The sequence below is a fragment of the Coloeus monedula genome (genome assembly GCF_965178545.1).
Source record: "Coloeus monedula genome assembly, chromosome: 6".
NCBI classification, from domain to species: Eukaryota; Metazoa; Chordata; class Aves; order Passeriformes; family Corvidae; genus Coloeus; species Coloeus monedula.
In genome coordinates, this window is record NC_138786.1 from 34,921,058 (window position 1) to 34,941,533 (window position 20,476).

The 20,476-nt window shown below is 40.6% G+C and overlaps 1 protein-coding gene across 1 annotated transcript in view; it reads left to right on the forward strand.

The window, feature by feature from the left end:
* The window catches only part of DPH6 (diphthamine biosynthesis 6), a 200,085-nt gene extending 195,251 nt beyond the window's left edge, over positions 1-4,834 (forward strand). The window contains exon 15 of the mRNA XM_082284129.1: positions 4,578-4,834. Coding sequence (XP_082140255.1) covers positions 4,578-4,693 — 116 coding nt within the window. The 3' untranslated portion in view covers positions 4,694-4,834. The remainder of the gene's footprint in view (positions 1-4,577) is intronic.
* Positions 4,835-20,476: the final 15,642 nt, after the last annotated feature.

The window sequence follows — 20,476 nt, forward strand, 5'->3', positions numbered from 1 at the left end:
AAGCTAATCATGTATTTAACAGTGTTCAGTCCAGTTCAATCACCTTCTAACATTTCTGTGGCTTTACACTCATGTGACAAAGCCCTGAATGTGTATATGTATTTTTAATCCATCTCATTAGTGACCATATGCTTTGGCTTCAAGGGAGACAAGAACTGTCTGCAATCTGCCAGGGATTTAGGGACATCAATAATTTGTGAATAGTCATGTTGGTACTGGTCGAAGGGTTAAGTGTTCTGCACACCAGGGGCAGATCTTTTGGGACTGGAACTCTTAGTCAACTGTTAGGAACCTGATCCCCTGTGATGCATCTTTTCAAAGTACATGCAGCATGTCAGATCTCTGCTGCAGAAGCAATGGAGCTTTATTAGCTCAGGGATTTAAAAACCTGCTCTAAGCAATGTAACAATATCTTTTGGTTAAAAAGTGAAGGAAAGATAGTAGTTGTAATATGAAAGTGATTTTTTACATACTGGGCTAAAAGTGATCTCCCTTTTTGCTACCATTTTCCTTTTTCATATGAGCTATTAGATTACTACTCCCTTGCAGATATACGGTGAAGCAAGAGTATGGCAACAATAACAGGGACCTGATTTTGAAAATGTAAGTGGATTCTGTGGCCTTACCCGATACTGCCTAAATCCTGCTGAGGCCAATTACAGCAAAGATGTAAAAATCACCCTCCTAATCATTTGGAATGACCCCTTAGGAGCTCTCAGGACATTTTTCTACCTAGTATGAAAAGCACCTTTAAAAACAAGAGCTTACAGTCTTAGTTTGTGCCACGTTATATGGAAGGGCTGCTAAGTCAACATAAGAGATCATCAAATTATTGATTTCAGTATCCTGTCTTAACAAAGGAATAGCAGAAATAGATGGTAATGCCAGAAAAAATTTCATATGGAACCTGCTCCCTGAACTTCGGTGGATCATTTGGGAGCAGGGGGATCCATCTTGCAGGATGAAGTTCACCTGTTTTGAGCAAATTTCATGTACTTATAATCATAGAATCATAGAATGGCTGTGGCTGGAAGGGATCTTAAAGATCATCCAGTTCCAAACCCCCCCACCTTGGGCAGGGACATGTTTCACAAGACCAGATTGCCCTGAGCTCCATCCAACCTGGCCAGGAACACTTCCTGGGCTGGGGCATCCACAATTTCTCTGGGCAACCAGTTCCAGTGCCTCACCACACTCACAGTAGAGAATTTCTTTCTAATATCTAACCTAAACCTACTCTTTTTCAATCTGAAGCCATTCCCCCTTGTCCTATCACTACATGCCCTTGTAAAAAGTCCCTCTCCATCTTTCCATCCTTTTAGGTACTGGAAGGCCATGATCAGGTCACCCTGAAGCCTTCTCTTTTTCAGGCTGAACAAACCCATTTTTCTCAGCCTTTCCTTGTAGGAGAGGTGCTCCATCCCTCTGATCACCTTGGTGACCCTCTTCTGGTCTTGCTCCAGCAGGTCCATGTCCTTCCTGTGCTGGGACCCCAGAGCTGGATGCAGCACTGCAGGTGGGGTCTCACCTGAGCAGAGCAGAGGGGCAGAATCCCCTCCCTCTCCCTGCTGCCCACGCTGCTCTGGATGCAGCCCAGGACACACTTGGCTCTCTGGGCTGCCAGTGCCCATGGCTGGGTCATGTCCAGCTTCTCACCCAGCAGCACCCCCAAGTCCTTCTGGGCAGGGCTGCTCTCCATCTGTTCATCCCCAGCCTGTGCTGATACCTGGGGCTGTCCTGAACCAGGTGCAGCACCAGCACTTGGTCTTGTTAAACCTCATGAGATTCCCATGGACCACCTTGAGCTGTGTTGTAATGGCAACAAGGACATAGATTTTCAGCAGCAATGGTGTCTTCCAACTCTTTGTGTTTACACCACGCTGCATGCATTGGTGTACAGGCACCTCAGCTGGGCTGTCAGCTGTGTCAGCTTCCTAGAGGAACACCCTTTAATTTCTTTGAGATATTTCCCTGATGTTTCCCTGTTGACTTCTGTTACCTCAGGAGTCCCCTGGCTGGTCTCCATGAAACTGCAAGTGTGCTGCAACGTGGCTAGCACGTTGGACTGTCACAGGATATGAAAACATCCACAATGCACACCACTTGTTTGCTGCTTGATAATCAGCTGGTTTTGCTTGTACTTAAACATTCTGTATCAGGGCAGTTTAAATAACTTTAAGACTGACATCAGTCATCTATAGCTCCTATTAAAGCTCCAGTAAGCACACTCACTATAACCCTCTGTCCTTTACTTGTTTTTGCTTTTAAAATCAACTTCTATAAGTATGGCACACAACTGAGCAAGCATTTCCGTGTATGATATAAAGGAAGGATATTTTTGAAATCTTTGTATTCAAACAAAGAGTTACATACTCAGAAAACACTCATGGCTGAGGCTCTTATTTATCTAAAAGCATATTTTGAATGAGTGAAAAAAATATAGTGTCTTTATTAATTTCCCATAATTTAAAATATACAATTAATATTGGAAGATTTGGACTAACTTATAGCAGGTAAAATATATAGCTGTCAAAATTTCATTTTTCTGTAATTGCACAGGTTGCCACAGATTTACTAATTGTGCATTTTCTTCTGTGAGACCTTAGAATACAATTTTACTGTTTTAGAAGACCTAGTCTCTGCTTTTCAGGGGAAGTTTGCATGAGCAGACTTTTATCCACAATTTTTAAGTGTTTAAAGATGCACATCTAAGTTGCACTGCTTTCAATCAAACGAATTGATTTGTAAGTACAGTAAAATATTTGGAGGCATATGTCCCGTATTTTTATCCACATTTCATTTATGCAAGTAGGCACTGGCAATAGAAAAGGCACTGGTCTTCAGGAAAGGTAGCTCTTCCTGGTTTGCAAGCAAGTCCACTAGGGCATGTCCAAATGTAAATATTTATGGCTATTTTGGCCACCTCAAAGCCACAAAAGAATGAGGTTCTATTTCCAGATAGCCCCATTTTCAAATTCTCCCTTTAAAAGGAATACCTGGACTTGTTCTGGTAGCTTTTAGCACTTCTAAGCCTGTGAAAAAATGTTGAAGTCTGAAATTGTATTTTCACAATTTTAATGGATGAAAAAAAAGAAAAGGTAATTTTAATAGGATGGAATCAGTGATTTTGAGGTGGCTTACCTTTACCCCTTCCACTTAATGCCTTCTGAGTCAGCATAGCCGTAAAGTTTTCTGAAGTCAAATTTTAGAAGTAAAATGCTAGTTGATAGTTAATTAGGGGTCACTGCTGAATATCTGTATTACAGAGAATGAGTTCCTTTTTACACACCAGATGAAGAAGTCCTTTGACCTTTGAGGTGACTGTTGATCTTTGGCTCACCCTTATCTGTCTTCACCTCCAATGTCAATGATACAAAGGAAGGCAGCAGAATTTCAGAAGACTAGTACTGTCTTTGCAATATTTTGTAGGCAGCATTGCCATTATTACATTAATTTATGCTGCTGCTGCCAGATAAAAAGAGAGTTTTGGCTTCAGTGAATACAATTGCAAAATTCCTGTTTTATCCTGGATGAGGTAACACTTCGACTGAACTGCCTATTCGCAGTTTCACAGGCAGTGACGCCAAAAAAAAAAAGCTCTGACAGTCTGCAAGTTCTGCCCTCTTTACACCCTTTCTAGCCAAGATTGCTTAGTGTTATAAAGAATTGCCATAATCCCAGAAGCTGCTGACAGAAATAAGTTATTGAAACAAGAACCTATGCAGGCTATACCTTATCATTAGGAAACTGTCTTTTCTGGGTCATTCAGCGGGTTTTTTGTAGTTTTCATTACGGTTCTTTGTGGCTTGATTTCCAGCATGTTCACTGAGGCTGAGCACGACCAAAAATGTCATGATGCCAAGTTTAAATTTTCCATTCTTTACTTTTCTTCTGTATTCCAATTAGATCTTCTCAATTATTAATTCTGCTCCCATAATGGACTTTTAAATTTGCAAACTTAGGCAACACATACCAGTCCCTTTATAGCTTCTCATAGCCAGATTCTGTATTTTTAGCATCTTACTGTATCTGGAATCTTACTGTAATTCCAGATATTCAGTCATATATGTTGCCATTCCTGGACTTCCTCAATTATGTCTTCAAGATGGCACTCATCCATTGATTGCAAATTGAAATCAAGTTCATAAAGTTTTTGAAAATGGTCCATGCACCACAATGGGACTTAAGAGTTTCATTTACAGACAACTATGTGCTGATCATCCAAATATCAAAAATGACAAAGAACTGAATTTCAACCGGCCTTTTGTTATTTTTACTACCTGCTCTAGTTCAGCTCTCTCTATCTGTAATCAACTCACTTACTTGAGGTTGAGAAATATACATTTAACTGTTTTGCTGAATTCTGGCCTTAGGTGACATCTAAAGTTAATCTCAAATTAATCAAAAAGGAGGTGGGAGATTTTCCTTCTATGTAAAGTGAAAACTTAAGAGTTGCATTTCACTTCCTTTTGATAGTTGCTACTCCACATCAATTTTCAGAAAAGTATTTAGAAATAATTTGTAAGAGGACACAATAAGACAAAGGGGGTTCATTAACTGTTTTGTTTCTATTTTAGGACTGCAAGACTACCTTGAAAAATATTTGGAGGAGAAGACCCCAGCTCTGATTTTAGTACCTGTGCTGGATTTACCTGGCAAAGATGTTATTCATATAACATGCTGGCTGAGCTAGCACTTAAAAGGAGATGAGTTGATATCAAAATGCACATATATTCCATCCAGGAGAGAACAAAGAAAAGGGTCGATACTAACTCTGTTGGATACTTTCATGGAGAAATAATGTTTGATTTAAGCAGACATATTAGCTTGTTAATGATGCCTCATGATATGTGACAGAGTTAGGTTTGTATGAAGAATAAAGGTTTCTTTTAAAAATAGTGTACTTTTTTCTGGCTTACTTTTAGATGCCTGCAGGTTATAGCAGGTGACTTTTAGAAGATGCAGTTGGTCTGATCACATTGGTTCTTTGATATATTTAGGCCTGGTTACTATACACCAATTATAACTTTAGATCATTTAGATGGAGGTGAAACTAGAATATTACCTCCAATACTGTTTTAAGGATTGGATTCCTTTCAATTATATGTTGAATTTACTCACTTCGGGCCAACTCATGAAAACTCTATTTGCGGCCAGATTTTAACCATTTTCTAGCACTGGGGAAGAACTACTCGGAGTAGTACTTAGTATGCACATTTTACTGAAACAAATAATGGAAACGATGGCCAGACAGTAGGATTTGCCATCCTGCTTTCTGGCCCAGGGGTATTTTTGTGTTTTACATTGGGTAGAGAGCTCTTATTAAAGAGCTACCAACATTCAGGTAGCTACCAGCTACCAGTATTCAGTGCTACCATAGACCAAAGGCTTCAGTTTTCTCCAGAAAATCATCAGGAGTTTTACCACTGCTTTCACTAACAACAGGCTCAGACACACAAGTGAAGCTCCTGTCAATTTCATTGCCACAGATATTCTACTCATTACATAAGGTCAGTATAGAAAAGAAAGCCTTTTGGACTTGGCTTGAAGCAGTAACACACTGCAGAAAAATCTTACTTTCAGACAAAGACTAGAAATTAAACCTTCAAGAATGGGTATCATATCTTTGCTTTGCCCATATTCCACATCTATATATTCTCACTGCTTCTCTTCCAGAGTGTGAGCACTGGAGCTAGGAGACCAGCACTCCAGTTATCCTTCTCTCCCACCGGCATGTATGTGAGATACCTGCACAGAAGTCAACTGCATGGCAGGACATGTGAGGTGACTAAGAGGTGGACCTAGCACTCCAGTTTAGTTTTCCTACCCACTATCAGAAATGCACTTGGTAGCACCTGATATAAAACAAGTGACTAAAGATAAGAGGATCTTCCTGTTAGAACTTTTGCATGCCCAGCATACTATGCTGATCAATATTTGAAATTAGACTCTGTTAAATATTATTGTTCCTTACTATTGCTTCCAATAATATAGCAGAGCTGCCATGTTCCTTAGTAAGAATTGCTTTTTTCTCAGATCTTTAAATATTTTTGAAAGGGACAAAGCAAAGAGTTTTTTATGTAACGGTGTATAAATAAATGGTTGTATTAAATTTCTTAAGGAAAAAGGGATGAATCTGTTAACAATACATTAGTTGATTAGTATTCAGGATCATTTTTAGGTTAGACTTACACATATTTGATCCTCGCTCTTTCCCACGATCAGAAAAGGACTTGTTAATACCTGGATGTGCCTGGTTATTTGAATTCTACTCTTTTAGAAGGCAAAATCATTTTCTCACTTCCCCCTGGAAATACCAGTATTTTATTTCTCTCAGTGTGGAGTGCCCATGGGCCAGAGACACAGTGGACTATAAGAGAAGATGTACTTTCAGAGAGATAAGGATGAAGCTTATTTTTTCATTGATGCATATGGAAACCAAAGAGATGGCATAAGTTTCACTGTGTCTCCTGTAGCAGTCATTTTTGTCATCATGAGTTTAAAAAAGATACTGAAACACATTGATCTTAGCTTTTGTACTGTGCTAGATATTTTAAGGTGGCAGGATATTTGCTCCCAAAGAAACCAGCTTTTCCTGCAAGTCTTCCTACAAGATTCATGACTCCAACTAGCCTGCTTTTTTTTCCCAGTAGAGCTGCATTGAGAAATGGTAACAGAATACACTGGTCTGAAAACCAGTGTGATCTTTTATTTTTCTCTCAAATGAAAGCAAACCTTTTCCCTTTTTTTGAGAGAGAGAAATAGAACTTCAACAGGTTTAAATTGTGAATACATAAAAAAAAATATTTTGCTGACTTTTTCTCCTAGAGAGGCTTCAAACAGTTTCTGAGTGGTGTGAGTGACTAAAACTATAAGCTCAGTCTACGCTGTTTTAAGTATGAACACAACCATTTGTGCAACATTGATATGCAAGGCAGGTGAGTAAAGCGGTGTGCCATAGAGAGGCCTTAGACTTTCATAATAGAGAGAAATAGCACCATTTTATCTGCCTTATTTCATCAGAATGACTGGGTCCTAGTCTGAATAAGATGTTTCAGCAGAGCTCTTTTTCACTTTCTTTGTAACAAAGTGGTAGCTGAAGAAGTGAGGTGGGGAGATGGGTACAGACATCCACACACACACCTATATACATACATATGGTTTAGTGAAAAGAGGGAAGGACATCAATACTCAAAATTCAGATGCAGGGGGGTTTTGCTGTGTTTATTTTTTGTTGTGGTGATTTTTTTCACAGCAAGTTTGGTGGAGTGATTACCCCAGCAAGTTTTAATCTTGAGACTATAAATTCCCATATGTGCTAAGACACTGGTTTTGAGGACTTTGTATCCACATAAATTCTTCTGTTTCTCTGATTTTCACTAAGCCTGCAGGAAAATGTTTTGTATGCTTATTATGACACAAAAAGTTGGCTGATTCCAGCACTCAGAACACAGAAGGGCTATGTGATGGGTGGGAAAATGTCTTTAAAAATGTAACCCAAGGTTTTAATTTTTCATTTCTCTGCTTAACAAGTGCTATAATATGTCTTGCACATCTTCTCTGCTTCTTTTTTTCCAAAAAGTACTCTTTGTCTTGTTATAGGTCTCTGTGTCCATAAAATTTTGTCTCCAGCCTCCTTTTAAAAGTCTCTGTATATAAATTTCTTTAATTGCTTGAAAGTATGACCAAATGGCACTGTAAGACCAAAACTGATTTAGTAACTTTGTGCTGTACTCATTTCAAAACCCAGTGATGGCAACAGTACCAGTGAGCCTTTACAATGCACATGGCTAAGCTGCTATAAAGGCACCAGAGCTGATCTTCCTAAATAGATTTTGAAATGACATTGAGATATTTTAAGCAGAGATTATTTAATTTTTTTCCCTGTGAGTTTTACAGTTAGGTAATTCAGGAGCTGATTTGTTACACCGGATGGCATGGGTGCATCTTTCCTCTTAGCCTTCAGAAGTCTGATGAGCACTGGAAGCAGGATGTCTCCTGAGTATTAGGAAGGTAGTCTGAAGCCGCTCTTCTCCTTCAAGGACATCCTATTCAATCCATTATCTCCTGTCTATGTGCAGAGCCTAGTCTATCAAAATACAGGGATTGAATAAAAATTTTATTTCAAATAAATGGATGTATTGGTTTAATACAAGATTTCTAGTGCATGGTGTAATAGTTCTCTAAATGAACACTGAAATCCTAAAATACAGAAACCTTTCATGTGTCCAAGTCAAATCTTTGTTATTTCTTTCAGGATGGGTTTGCTGAAGCAAACCTAGTTTGTTCTATGTATTAAAGTAAAACTGTTCTGAGCTCTCTGAGTACTAACTGGCACTTATTATTTAAGTAACCTGCTTTTACTATTATAAATGTCTGGCATTGACAATACGTATTAAGAATACTTGACAATTTACTAATTTATGATCTTTTTACTTGTACTTTAATATTTCTGGCAAGCCAGCCTGTGTTGATGTATTAGACAAACATTCAAAATACAGACTTGAGATCGTGAAAGCTTCTTTTTTTCAACTTTCATCTGAACACTGAATATTTTTGACCTACTTTAAATTTTAATTTTAAAAAACAGACTGGGTACCTGTGAATTGAACTCATATGTTACATGCAAGTGCCCTTTTACTGATGATTCATTGCTCACAATTTCTTGGATTTGACTTCTGTTGGATTAATTCATGATTAGGATTTGCCTGTGATTTCCTGCTTTTCTCATTTTTTAGAGCACTGCCTGCTTTTTTCCTACATTCCCAAACAGTCTGGTTGTTCTGAGGCTCTTCTAACAGGATATGTCACTGGCCCTAGGTCTCCTTGCCATTGCCTTGGCTCTCCATTTCACTTGCAATGTTTAAAAAACATTTGTTGGATATGTCTGTTCATCCTCCATCTCCTATTATATGGCTGTTTTGTGACTGTATCTTAAATAATTTCAAAATACTGTTTGCACAATTTAATAGGGTTGATGAGACTTACTGTCCACAGTACAACAGGATGGACTCAAAATAGGTTAGATTTCACATTTGCTTTTCCCAGCTTTCAGAAATTCTTCTCTGAATTATAAGGATTTCCAGTCCAGAATAAAATAATGGCTCAGAACAAAAGCTGAACTAAATGCCATGAACAAATTGACAGCTACCCCAGTCTAGTAGCCTGTTAGGGCATGTGTTCAAGTCAGGAGGCAAAGGTTAGGATCACACTACCCCTTTCCTGGGAAAGTTTAAGCATATCCATTAGATTTCTTGTGCCTTTATTCCCATATTTGTATGTTTTCTCACCCTTGTAAAGGTGTTGGCAAAGGGATGCTATGTTGTAGTCATACAACCTGCAATAACAAAAAGTTTAGACTGAGTGAGCAGCACACATGAGTGTGAAAGTAATGTTGTAGTGGGAACCAGAACGAATGCGATCACAGACAGAAATTTGCATGAGCACAATCTGGAAAGCTTTTCTCCCAGCACACTGCCTGCAGCAGTCTCAGATCACAGAACTCTATAATACATCTAGTAACATTAATGATACATTTTACAGCATGATTCATCCCTGATGATCCTGAGATGCTTTACAAGTCCATCACATAAAATTTTCTTGGGCCATCACTGGGACAGCCACACACGTGCTGGGGGCCTCCCCTGCACAGTGTGAGTGTAGGCAGGTCTCAGGTTATGCTGCTGGGAGAAGAGCTCCTCCACTCTCCACAGTCCCCAAGTAGTGGTATTTGCTTTGGCAGAAGCAGTTTTCAACCTCAAAGCCCCATCCAGACCCATTTCAACCTCAAAGACCCATCGAGAGTCACTACTTTCTGTTACTCATGAGAAGACTTGTTCTACTTTAGATTTTGCCATGATAGAGGGGAAAAATCTCTCTTCTGTGCTGTCTTTATTGTCTTTCTGCAACTCCTGTTACTGGCAGCTGTTGACAGTACTGTCTTACCACAACATCCTTCATACATCACATTATTACTATACCTTCGCTTTACAAGAAAGACATTATTTTCCTGAGACAGAAGTTGTGCCATTGCATTAGGGGTGCAAGCTCATGCAAGCATTGCTTCCCCTTTGCTCATTCCCATGGGTTTGCTGGTAGCTGCCTTGACATTAGTTTATTTTGTTGCTTAGAAAAGACCAGGAGCCCAGAAGGAAGAAATACATTTCTCAGATGTAAGAGTTATCTCGTTGCAACAAAGTTCAGTCCTACTCCCACACATACCCAACCGTTCTGCAGCAAGACCCAGATACATGCAAATGTAGAGCCTTTTGTAACTGAACCAAATTACCACAGCTCCAGAGCTGGATCTGCTAAGGTTCAAAGCAGGAGTTGTTAAAGGATATGAAATAATAGAAAGGAAACACAGACAAGAAGTTATTGCCAAAGGAATGGTATTACTAGGAACTGGTGGGGAAGTCAAGCTAAAAAGGCAAACAACAGGTCTAGGGACCTAAGGGGTTTATTCTTTATTTATGGGATGTCTTTGAAGGAAAAGACCCTGGACTGCCTTCTCACCATTACTAGTTCTAGCTATAAAAGATTAATGAATGAAGAACAAAGAGGAATAAATAGAGTTGCCAGGAAAGAGATCCAGAAATGAACTTTAAAATGCATCTCTCATCCCTTCAGCAAGGTATAAAATGGTACATGCTTTGACTGCTCTAAGGTCTGGGTCTGAAGGTGAGGATGCCTGAAATGAAGGTAATACGCAAGAGAAGCTACCAGCTGTGCGCCATCCTGCTGTTAAGGGACATTTCTCCTGGGTACTGCCACAAGGAATGTGGTTAATGGGTCTTGACTGGAGAGCTGTAGCCCATAAATGTGCTTCTCATCTGTACTCCTCCTTGGTCAACGTGCTACAGTGTACCGAGATGTTGATTCAGGACTCGTCTTCATTCTTATGGATCTTGTTTAAAACTAACTGTTTAAATACTGAAAGTCTTGAGTATCTTGTACTGCAGCTCAGACTAGGCAAGCCAAATATGATTCTCTTTATGGTATAGTCCCCAGTGCAGACAAAAAGCTTTCTCAGGTTGAGATCCTGCCACTCACGTAATTATTTAGAGAAAGACAGCTCCACTACTTCAACTCCAGTACTTCACAAGAGGAATGGAAACATTAGGAAAAGTTTTTTCTTTGATGTAGAATATGCTGCCACTTTTTTGTTATTAAAATAGGAGCTAACTTTAAATAAATAAAATTTTGCCTGGAGGCTTCTGAAAACTAATGTTGTGTTTTGACAGTGTCATTTTTCTGATTCCTGAAAGCATTATGTGAGTTAGCTCAGGACTTCAGCATGATTTTTCTTCTATGCTACATACAGTGAATTAGTTTTTCAGCTCTGGATTTTATTTCATTTCTCTCTCACACACAGGCAGAGTCATATCACTGTGCAACTTTCCTACTCTACAGGCACTCCCCAAAGTCGGGTTTTCCCCTTTTTAATGAACAGGTGGATCAACCCCCTGTAAAGGAAGCAAAAGAGAGTGTATGGCAAAGTGGAGGCGGCTACCACTATTTCTTTTTGGAAAAAGTGGATGAAAAGAAATCATCTTTGAAAACAAACTAAGAAAATTAAGAAATGTCACACAAAACCCCCACAAGACAGAATTTTTGTTTCAAAAACCCCACAATACCTTCAACATGCAAATTGAAGGTAATGCTTTCTTTAATTGGGTTCATAGCTTTATATCCCCTGAATTCCTGCTTTTCTATAAAGGATATTGATGTAAGGATAGCATAGGATTTTGAGAACATGCAGATAGTCTTTAAATAACAGCTGATTTGAGATCCCTGTCTTTGATGACAATTTATGGCCCTCTTCAAAAAAAAAAGTTAAAAGTCATTTAGGTGTATGCTCAACTAGAAAACTCAAGTAATGTGTGCTTAGTGACAGAAAAAGGATTGCTAACAGCACAGTGTGTCTTACAGCATAAAGTGCAACCCTAAAACTGCACATTGCTGAGCATTCTTAATGTGCTGTGAGCAATTCCATACACTGTATTTCAAACACTGAGTGCCCACCCTAATATGTACATATATCAGGCTACATTTTTTGCTACATGGTTTCAACAGACAAAAAGAGCTGGCCAAAGGACTTCAATTCCACTTTACAACTGTCAGAGTTTCAAATTTATTTTATTTTCAATTTGAATGAAAGTAAAACAGTTTAAACGGTTTAGGGGGTTGAATTTGGGGGTTTTTTTTGGCCATGGTTGTATTTCCCTTTCCCCCTTCCCCCCCCCCCCAGAAAAAAAAAAAAAAAAGGAACTGGGTCAAAGTATTTCTTTTCTATGGAAAAGGTCAGATTTTCTGTTCAGATTATTTTTTTCCCTGGAATTACCCTAAAGTAGTGGACCATGGAAATTTTTCTGTTGCAGAACTTGTTGCAATTTACATCTTTTAAAATGGTTGGAATGCCTAATTCTATTTAAAAGATTAATTGTTTTTCTATACTCAGACACCTTGTTTCAAGTAAAAAAATCTGAACTTTCTCTGCTGTAAACAGAGTTCAGATGTGTGAGCAGTGTCCTCAGAAACAAGAACTCTTAAATTCTGATGTTGACAGTGAATTTTGCAACAGTTACAAGTTATATATTTATGATGTCTTCTGTCCAGTAAAATGAGGACAACAGTAATGGATATGGATTAGATTGTTGTGAAGATTCTCTTGTAGGCAGTGACAGCTGTACAGTGAGGTATCCTGTAAGTGGCACACATCATGGTAAAGGAGAACATTGCCAATGCTCTTCATGCCCAAGGTTCACGAGGTAATTTTGAGTCCTGGGTGAGTTGTGACAGAGACTTTTTTGAAAATACAACACTGAGAGCTTTTTAGTTGCTTGCCAGTCCATATAGCAGGCTGCAGGATGGGTGGGGATGCTATTGCAGGTGCAGACTGGCTCAGGATCCCAGAGCATAGCCCAGGCTTGTCTCCTGTACAGCTGCAGAGTTGCTGTCCAGATTCTGCCTGGGTTTTTCCATCTCTGCACTACAGAGCAGTATGTAGCATGGGCATACATTTGTCTTTTGGGACTACTCCGTCATTGTCACGGTTTCCTCTGTATTGTCAAAACTAGAAAGCTGTGAGTTTAATACTACCGGGATTTTTAGAATATTACTCCTCCACAGAAGCTGGGGAGTTAAGAACTACAAACAGGGCAGGAGAATTGAGAAAACTACTTTTTCTCTTCTATCATCAGGCATTGTATGCCTCTGGTCTTCCTCTATTACCACTGTGTGTCTTTCCTCTCCTTTCTTTCCCCCTCTTTAGGTTCCTATTCCTCTTTTTTATGTTCTTCTTTCTCTCCCTGATACTGTCATATAATGTTCAGTGTATGTTCAACAAAAGGAAAGATCTATGTGAGCTCTTCTTTTGCATTCATGACTAAGGACCTTAGAAATTCAAGTTAAGATGAAGATCATAAGCATACGTGAGACAACACACAAAAAAAAAATGCTGAAACTTGCACCTGGTATGCAAGGTGCCATTGGCATCAGATATATTTAGAAATACAAACTGTAAAGTTTCATAGATCCAAGGCAAGGTGAGAGCAAGCCTTACATTGTACTCAGGTGTCAGCTGCATCTCAACAATGTGACTCAGTAGTGAAATACCATCTGTTGCCTTTACCAAGCCCCACACACATCTTTCAAAATGACCAAAGTGACTGGGAACACAATTTGTATTTTGACTGAGTAGAATTTGTGCTCCCAAGTCATGTAAAGACCTTTGACAAAAAGTTTCTTAGGAAGGTAATATTTTATGATCTGGTAGCTTGAACCAAGATTTCCAAAGTTTAGCAGAGCACACTATATCAATAAACTATAAAGTCAATTTACTGCAAAAGGTGTTAGAAAAATCCTCACTATTCCTTGTCTCTTTTATCCATATGATATGAGGCTTTAAAGGAGGTGCACCAAGAGCACCATGCCACTTAGTCTGAATGTTGATGCCCAACACCTCTCCTAAAAATCTGAGCCTTTGAATGGCTACTCAAAGAGGAACTGATTTCTTCACTGCTGAAACACCAGAACAGGCTTCGGAGAGAGGTGGCTGTTGCCCCAAGTGTGTCAGTGTCTAAGAGGAATTTGGACACTGTCCTCAGGAACGCGCTTTGACTCCGGTCAGCGCTGCAGTGGTCAGGCGGTCGGGACGGCCTCGTTGGGCCCTCCCGACTGAAGCACCCGCTCCGCTGCCTGCTCTGCGCTGCTCTTCTGACTCCCTGGCCCACTTTCAGAGCACCAACCAGCCAGTACTCCGGACCTGTGTTTCAATGTAAGGTCACAGGTTTTTCCTAAGTACGTTACAGGTTACACGCTTTGCAATTTAAAAATCCCGGTTGGAAGCCTTTGTCACTGTTCCCAGGTAGAGGTATCCCTGTCGCCGGCTGCTGGTGCTGACCGCATTTTTTAAGCTCACAATCTCCCCCGAAAGAGAAAGGCGGTAAAGGCACGTCCGAGCACGCCGCACAGCAACCCTCGACAGACTCCGAAGGGGCACAGAAAAAGGATTTCATCGCTCTGCTTCCCCTCCCTCGTCCCCTACGCGGTCCCGCCCGAGCCGCGGCAGCCGCCGCCATTCCGCGGGCAATGCTGCCCCCGCCCGCTCCCGCCGCGCAACAGCACGGGGCCGCCCGCGGGCCGCCGCAGGGCCGGGCCGGGCCGGAGCAGCCATGGCGGCCCCACAGCGCGGCCCGGGGCTTGCCTCTCGCTCTGCAGTGGGGCGGAAACGGGGCACGGTAATTACAATTAGCAATGAAGTAAGTATGGTTCCTGATTGATGCATGAAGTGTCATGGGCAGCAAACGCACACGCACAGACACGCACACACACCCCCTTACCATACCATTTGCTGCTTTGCAAACTTAAGGGTTTATTTTAGTCAATTTTGTGTTTCCCTTTCGGACCTAGAACTATAAACACAAGAATTACATTCACAGCAAATACTGAGAGATACAAGTATAATGTATCAACTAGGAGGGAGAGAATGAGGTTGCAGCATGAACCGGTGCCAAAGGGAGAGTTAAAATGCAGGAAGGGAAGAGAAGTCTGCTCTGCTTTAGACTTTTCAAACCCCTTCTGTTGGCTGCTTTCTCATGCTGCAGTTCTTCCATATGCTCCCTACACCCACCAACACACCCACCTACACACACTCACAATTTACCAACATACTTCATGTCTTTGCTTAATTAAATTCCACACCATCATTCAAATAGAATTAAATAAACAGCTGTTTTCTTTCCACCAAAACCTAATGTTTTCTGACTTGCCACTTGTGAAGCATTTGAAAGAAGCAGACTGCGGGAGATGCTTTTATACTGGCATGTTGTGATGCTGCACAGAGGGCCAGGGCTGGACCTAGACACTCACCTGTGCTCTTAGAACCACTCCACTTATGAAGGGGACCCTTCCCAGGAGGAAGGACTTAGAAGCTATGCAAACAAGAGTAGACTGTCCTAGTGGTCACTTGAGATTCCAGAATAGGCTTTGGTTGAGTGTCTGGGCCTGATAAATCAAGTATTCAAAGCAACACAGACAGGCAGAGCATTGCAGAACCACATCACAGGTATTTATTTCACAGCCTCCTTTCCTGTGGGAGAAGTACAGCTCCAAGAAGTCCAGACACCAAAGACTGTGGCTGGCATTTACTCTACCTGTGTCATCGTCTGTGTTAGCTCCAAACTGAATTCCCAGCTGAAATTTGAAAGCCCAGCACACAAACAAACAAACAGGAGGAAAGCAGGGCCTAGAAAGAGTCATCAGCAGGATCCTGTGTTGGCAGACATTCCTGCAGTTTGTCAGCCACAGGCCATTGCACATCTCTGGAGGTCAAAAGGGTTGAAATCAAGACAACCACCTCAAGTGGCCACCTCAATATGAGTACAACTCTGCTGTACCACTCCTTTCTGACTGTTCCAACATGGTTGTCCTAACAGCTTTAGCAGGAACTGCCCTCTCAGATCATCAGTTGTGTTGGTCACAGCTTCAGGAGCAAGGTTGCTGCACTGAAGAGGTGGGAAGCAGATAAAAGAACACTATCTAACTCAGAGCTGACTTGTCATCTAGTAGAATCCAAAGACACAGATTATACACGTGGTTTATTCATAAAACACATTGTGAGACACAGATCGCATTCTTTAAATCAACTCTGACAGTTTCCCAGGATATTGTGTAGGTACATGCCAAGAGAACAAGAGCAACTGAAGGACTCAGATGCCTTGCTCTCAGCTCAGTGCAATTCAGAAGTCACAGATAGGCATGAATACCCTCCTCATATCAAACACCCAAGCCAGCTTGGACCTGGTACAAAACCCAACCCAGAGAAAAAACAGCACTCTCCTCTCTTATTGTGCAATACAGTTCACTGGGACACAGGACAACCATAACCAAATGCACTTAAAATGCATATAAAACCTGCAGAAGGGTTTTGAATCAGTATTAGCTGTTGGCATTGATCATTGACCTAATTAAGTGTTGGTTCATGATGTAAGTTTTCATCTGTCCTTCCAGTGTTGAGTGCTTTGCATCACTGCTGTTGTTGGGTACCAACACCTAGAGAGGTGGAGCAGCAGTCGGTAGTACAGGATGGATACAAAACAGAAGATATTTCACTTCCATCTCATCACACATCAACTCAGAACTTCCCTCTGATAAAAGCAGCTGAAGCACAGCTTACTGTAGCTGTAAGAGTCTTTGGGCTCTCCTTCCTCTAAATATCTTTCTTTTGTTGCTCTGCAGACGTGCTAAGGAACACCAGGGCTCAAGGAAAATCTGTGATGCTGTTATAGGATATGTAAGCTAAAATTTTCTAAAACTGACACATGTTGATGTATCTCTTTCGGTTCTAAGTCAGGCCATATGTCAGTGAACTGCCAGGACTAGAATCCAAAGAAATACCTGATCCTGTTGTCTACCTTAAACATCAAAACCCCTACTCATCCTTACATTGCCACTTTCCAGTTCATGAGAGAAATTATTTGCCTCAGATGTGCTTGCCCAACTACTTTTTGTAGTTTATTTACAGAGCTATTGTCCTGATTCTCCATGTTGCTGGTGTCAAGCAGCTCTCCCAGAAGCCTTTGAGAAGGACAACAGAAAATAACTTACAACAACTAAACTAAATAGGAGAAATGAGCTATTTTAATTCTTTGTTCTAAGGACAAAGACATATGCCCCACTACAGCTGTGAAATTATGAACTCATCTGGGAAGAAAGCATTCCCATAATGTTTCTCAATTGCAAAAATGAGTACAAAGTAAGATAATGCAGGTCACATTGGTAGGAGCTTGTCATGCTGTTGATTAACAATTGACAATGACTGTTGAGCATGAGAAGAGCCTTCTAGCCATGGTTGGTATCGAAAGACTATTTCTTTTTTTTATTTTATCTTTTTTAATGGCTTTTTAAGTGTATTCTAACATCTGGTCTCCCTTTCAGGACTGGATCAGTGGCTAATTATACAAGAAACAAAAAGACCCCAAATGATTTCTCTTTCTCTGCTTGTTCTCTCAGTCGTTTCTGTTTCAGGTACAATCTCCTCAGTACAAAAAAGAAAAAATAGCCCTCCATACTTGTTCATGTTTCTGAGCTATTTTGTATCAAACTGTCAGTGTTATTCCTATTTTCTTATGAAAGCCTCCTTTTCCTTGAGAGTTACTGTGTTCACATTGGGCTAACCTTTTTTAATACTGATTTAATGTAAGAATTCATTCCCTGAAGTACATTAAAATTGCTATCAAAATATGGTTTCCTGATATTATTGAGATGTTTAGATGTATACATTTTGATCAAGTGGGGCCAAAGTGAATGCCAGAAAGCAGCATAGTTCGCATCAGCACAGAAAATAAGGGGTCCAAGACATCAGGCATATTGTCTAAGAGACTACACCTTGTATTTTTTTTAGGATACTGAATATTTAAAGCATATATTTCTGGAGGTAGGGGCTGAGCAGTTGGTTAGATAAATTCTGGCTCTCCAAAGCAATGGAGCATTCCACCTCTTTGGAGGGCAGAGAATAATGCACTGGCTCCAAAGCTGGAGGAGAGCAGTAGTGAAACCTACTGGTTTACTGGTTATGGATAACTTGAAGAAGGGAATGTACAAGGGAGAAAAAGAAAAATGAAGTTGTGGGAAGAAGAAAAACAGCGAAGGTAACTAAATTAAAAGGGAGCAACAAAAGAAAAAATGAAAATGCAGAAAACTTTTTTTACCTTGTCAAAGCCACTAGTCTTCCTCACCTTACAGGTGGGGTCAGGCAATGAGTGTTGAGTGTGAGAGAATGCACCACAATGTGAAGTGAAAAGAGCCACATTTTAAAATCAGTATTTCACTCTTTCATTTTGTTCTGTTTTCTAGAGGTACCAGTTGTATTCACAATTTATGAGTACATAGGTCCACCATAGCTACTGTACTGGGTCTGAGAGATACTCAGAGTTACTCTCTTTGTAACTGTTAGAATTGCCAATTATAGCTGCTTTTTTGACTTTGTGGCTAAAACAGTGTTGGTAACATGCCAGTGTTTTGGCTACTGCTAAATCCTGCTTGCACAGCATCAAGGCTTTCTCTTTTTCCCAACTCTGCCCCCAGCAATTAGGCAGGGCATGGGCAGGAATCTGTGAGGGAACACGGGGAACAGCTGACCTGAAGTGGCCAAAGGGATGGTCCAATACCATATGGTGCCATGCTCAGCACAGAGCTGAGGTAAAAGGCAAAGAAGGGGAGATTGTTCCAAGGTGGCCACTATTTGTCATCAGTCTGTTTGTGGGAGTTGGTGAGTGATTGCCTTTGCATCACGTGACATCCCATCTTTTTTCTTCACCTATTAAATTGTTTTTGCTTTGACCCACGAGTTTTCTCACTTTTGTTGTTTCTGTTCTCTCTGCCATCCCACTGGGGAGAGGGGAGAAATGAGTGAGCAGCTGTGTGGGCTGGGGTCAACCACCACAGCAACACTAACAGAATTTCATAAAGTCAGTCAAAATGTCTTGAAATTACTCAGATTCCTACTTTAGGCAACATATTCTGACAAGCAAACAAGCTGCAATATCTTCAGATCCTTCAGTTATCTTCTCAGCTTTGGTTCTATTATTCCACTCACATAAATCAGGCTGTCATAGCAGGCAGGGGAACTTTTGCATTGCTTTGGCTACAGGAGGACTCAAGGAAAAGAAACCTGTTACAACAGGTCTTCTGGGATGGACATTAATCTGTATTATTTGTGGAAGAAGCCGTGGAACATGGTGCCCCAGGCCTCTTTACTTGAGACACGAGGAAAGTACCTAGTGAAAACTAACAGCAGGAAGCACTCTGATTCAAGACTGATGACAATAAGGGGTAGAAGAGAAAAAGAAAAGGAGAAAAATTTTCAGCATTCCTTCCCTGTGTATTGGGAACCTGATTTTGGCAGCTCTGCAGGCTCAGAGCTCTGCTGTGTTCTTTCTTAATATTTTAATGAGCTGATCAAATGACAGTCCCAGCTGAGTACTCGTCTTTGTTGCTGTTGCTAAGCAAAACAATGGTAAAAAAAGCTCCTTTTTCATCTTCTAAATCATAAAAACAACCAAACCACTTGTTTGATATGTGCAGAAATTCATTCTACCTCTATGCCAGCTCAACCCACACACCTCAGTTCACTCTTTCATGTTTTTCATACATACTTGTTCAATTTCTCTAACATATGCCATGACACATCCTGATTTGATTGTCCTGCACATCCCATATATCCTTCAGGCCACACAGGATTCATTCAGTTTGTCCTATTCATCTGGGCTCCAGCATAGCTCATGGTAATATAGATCAGTGCAGATTTCTGTTCTCTGGATTGACTGAGTATCTTGCCTTGCCAGCTCAGGCAGTTTTAGAGTTCAGCATGGCGTAAGACATGCTGGCATATTTTTGCATTCTTGCTCTCTTTCCTTCTGTGGTGACTTCCTGCTTTCCTAAAAAAGCTTCCTGTTTTCTTTTTAAATAAAGAAATGTTCCAGACTCCCTTCTCTTTGTTATCTATTTATCAAATAACTTTTTGCGTTTCTAATTCTTCCTTTTGTTTTCTTTTCTCTCTTACATTTTCTCTAGCCATCTGTCTACATTTTCCTTAACCATTGGAGTTTTCACTCAGGGGTACTTAAAAAGAGTTCTAGTCTCACATACATTCTGGTGTGGCCTGATACCTACCCTGTTCTTCAATGACTTGTCTGCTCAAAACCTGCCTTGTGATAAAAAAGTTTTATCTAATGTGATATTAAGCCATTTTGTCTGTAATGTGTGTAAGGAAATGTCCTGGGTTGCAGTGTATTCCATTACCATCCTCATGAGCTGTTGAAATCAGGTGGGGCAGTGTTTCCTTGCCTCCTCCCCCCAGACTATCTTGCTGTTAATGGCCCATCATTGTCCTGCTGCACGACTCAGAGATAACTCCCTCTGGACCATCTTCTGTTAATGAGCCCAATCAACACCTGGCCTCATGACTCATTAC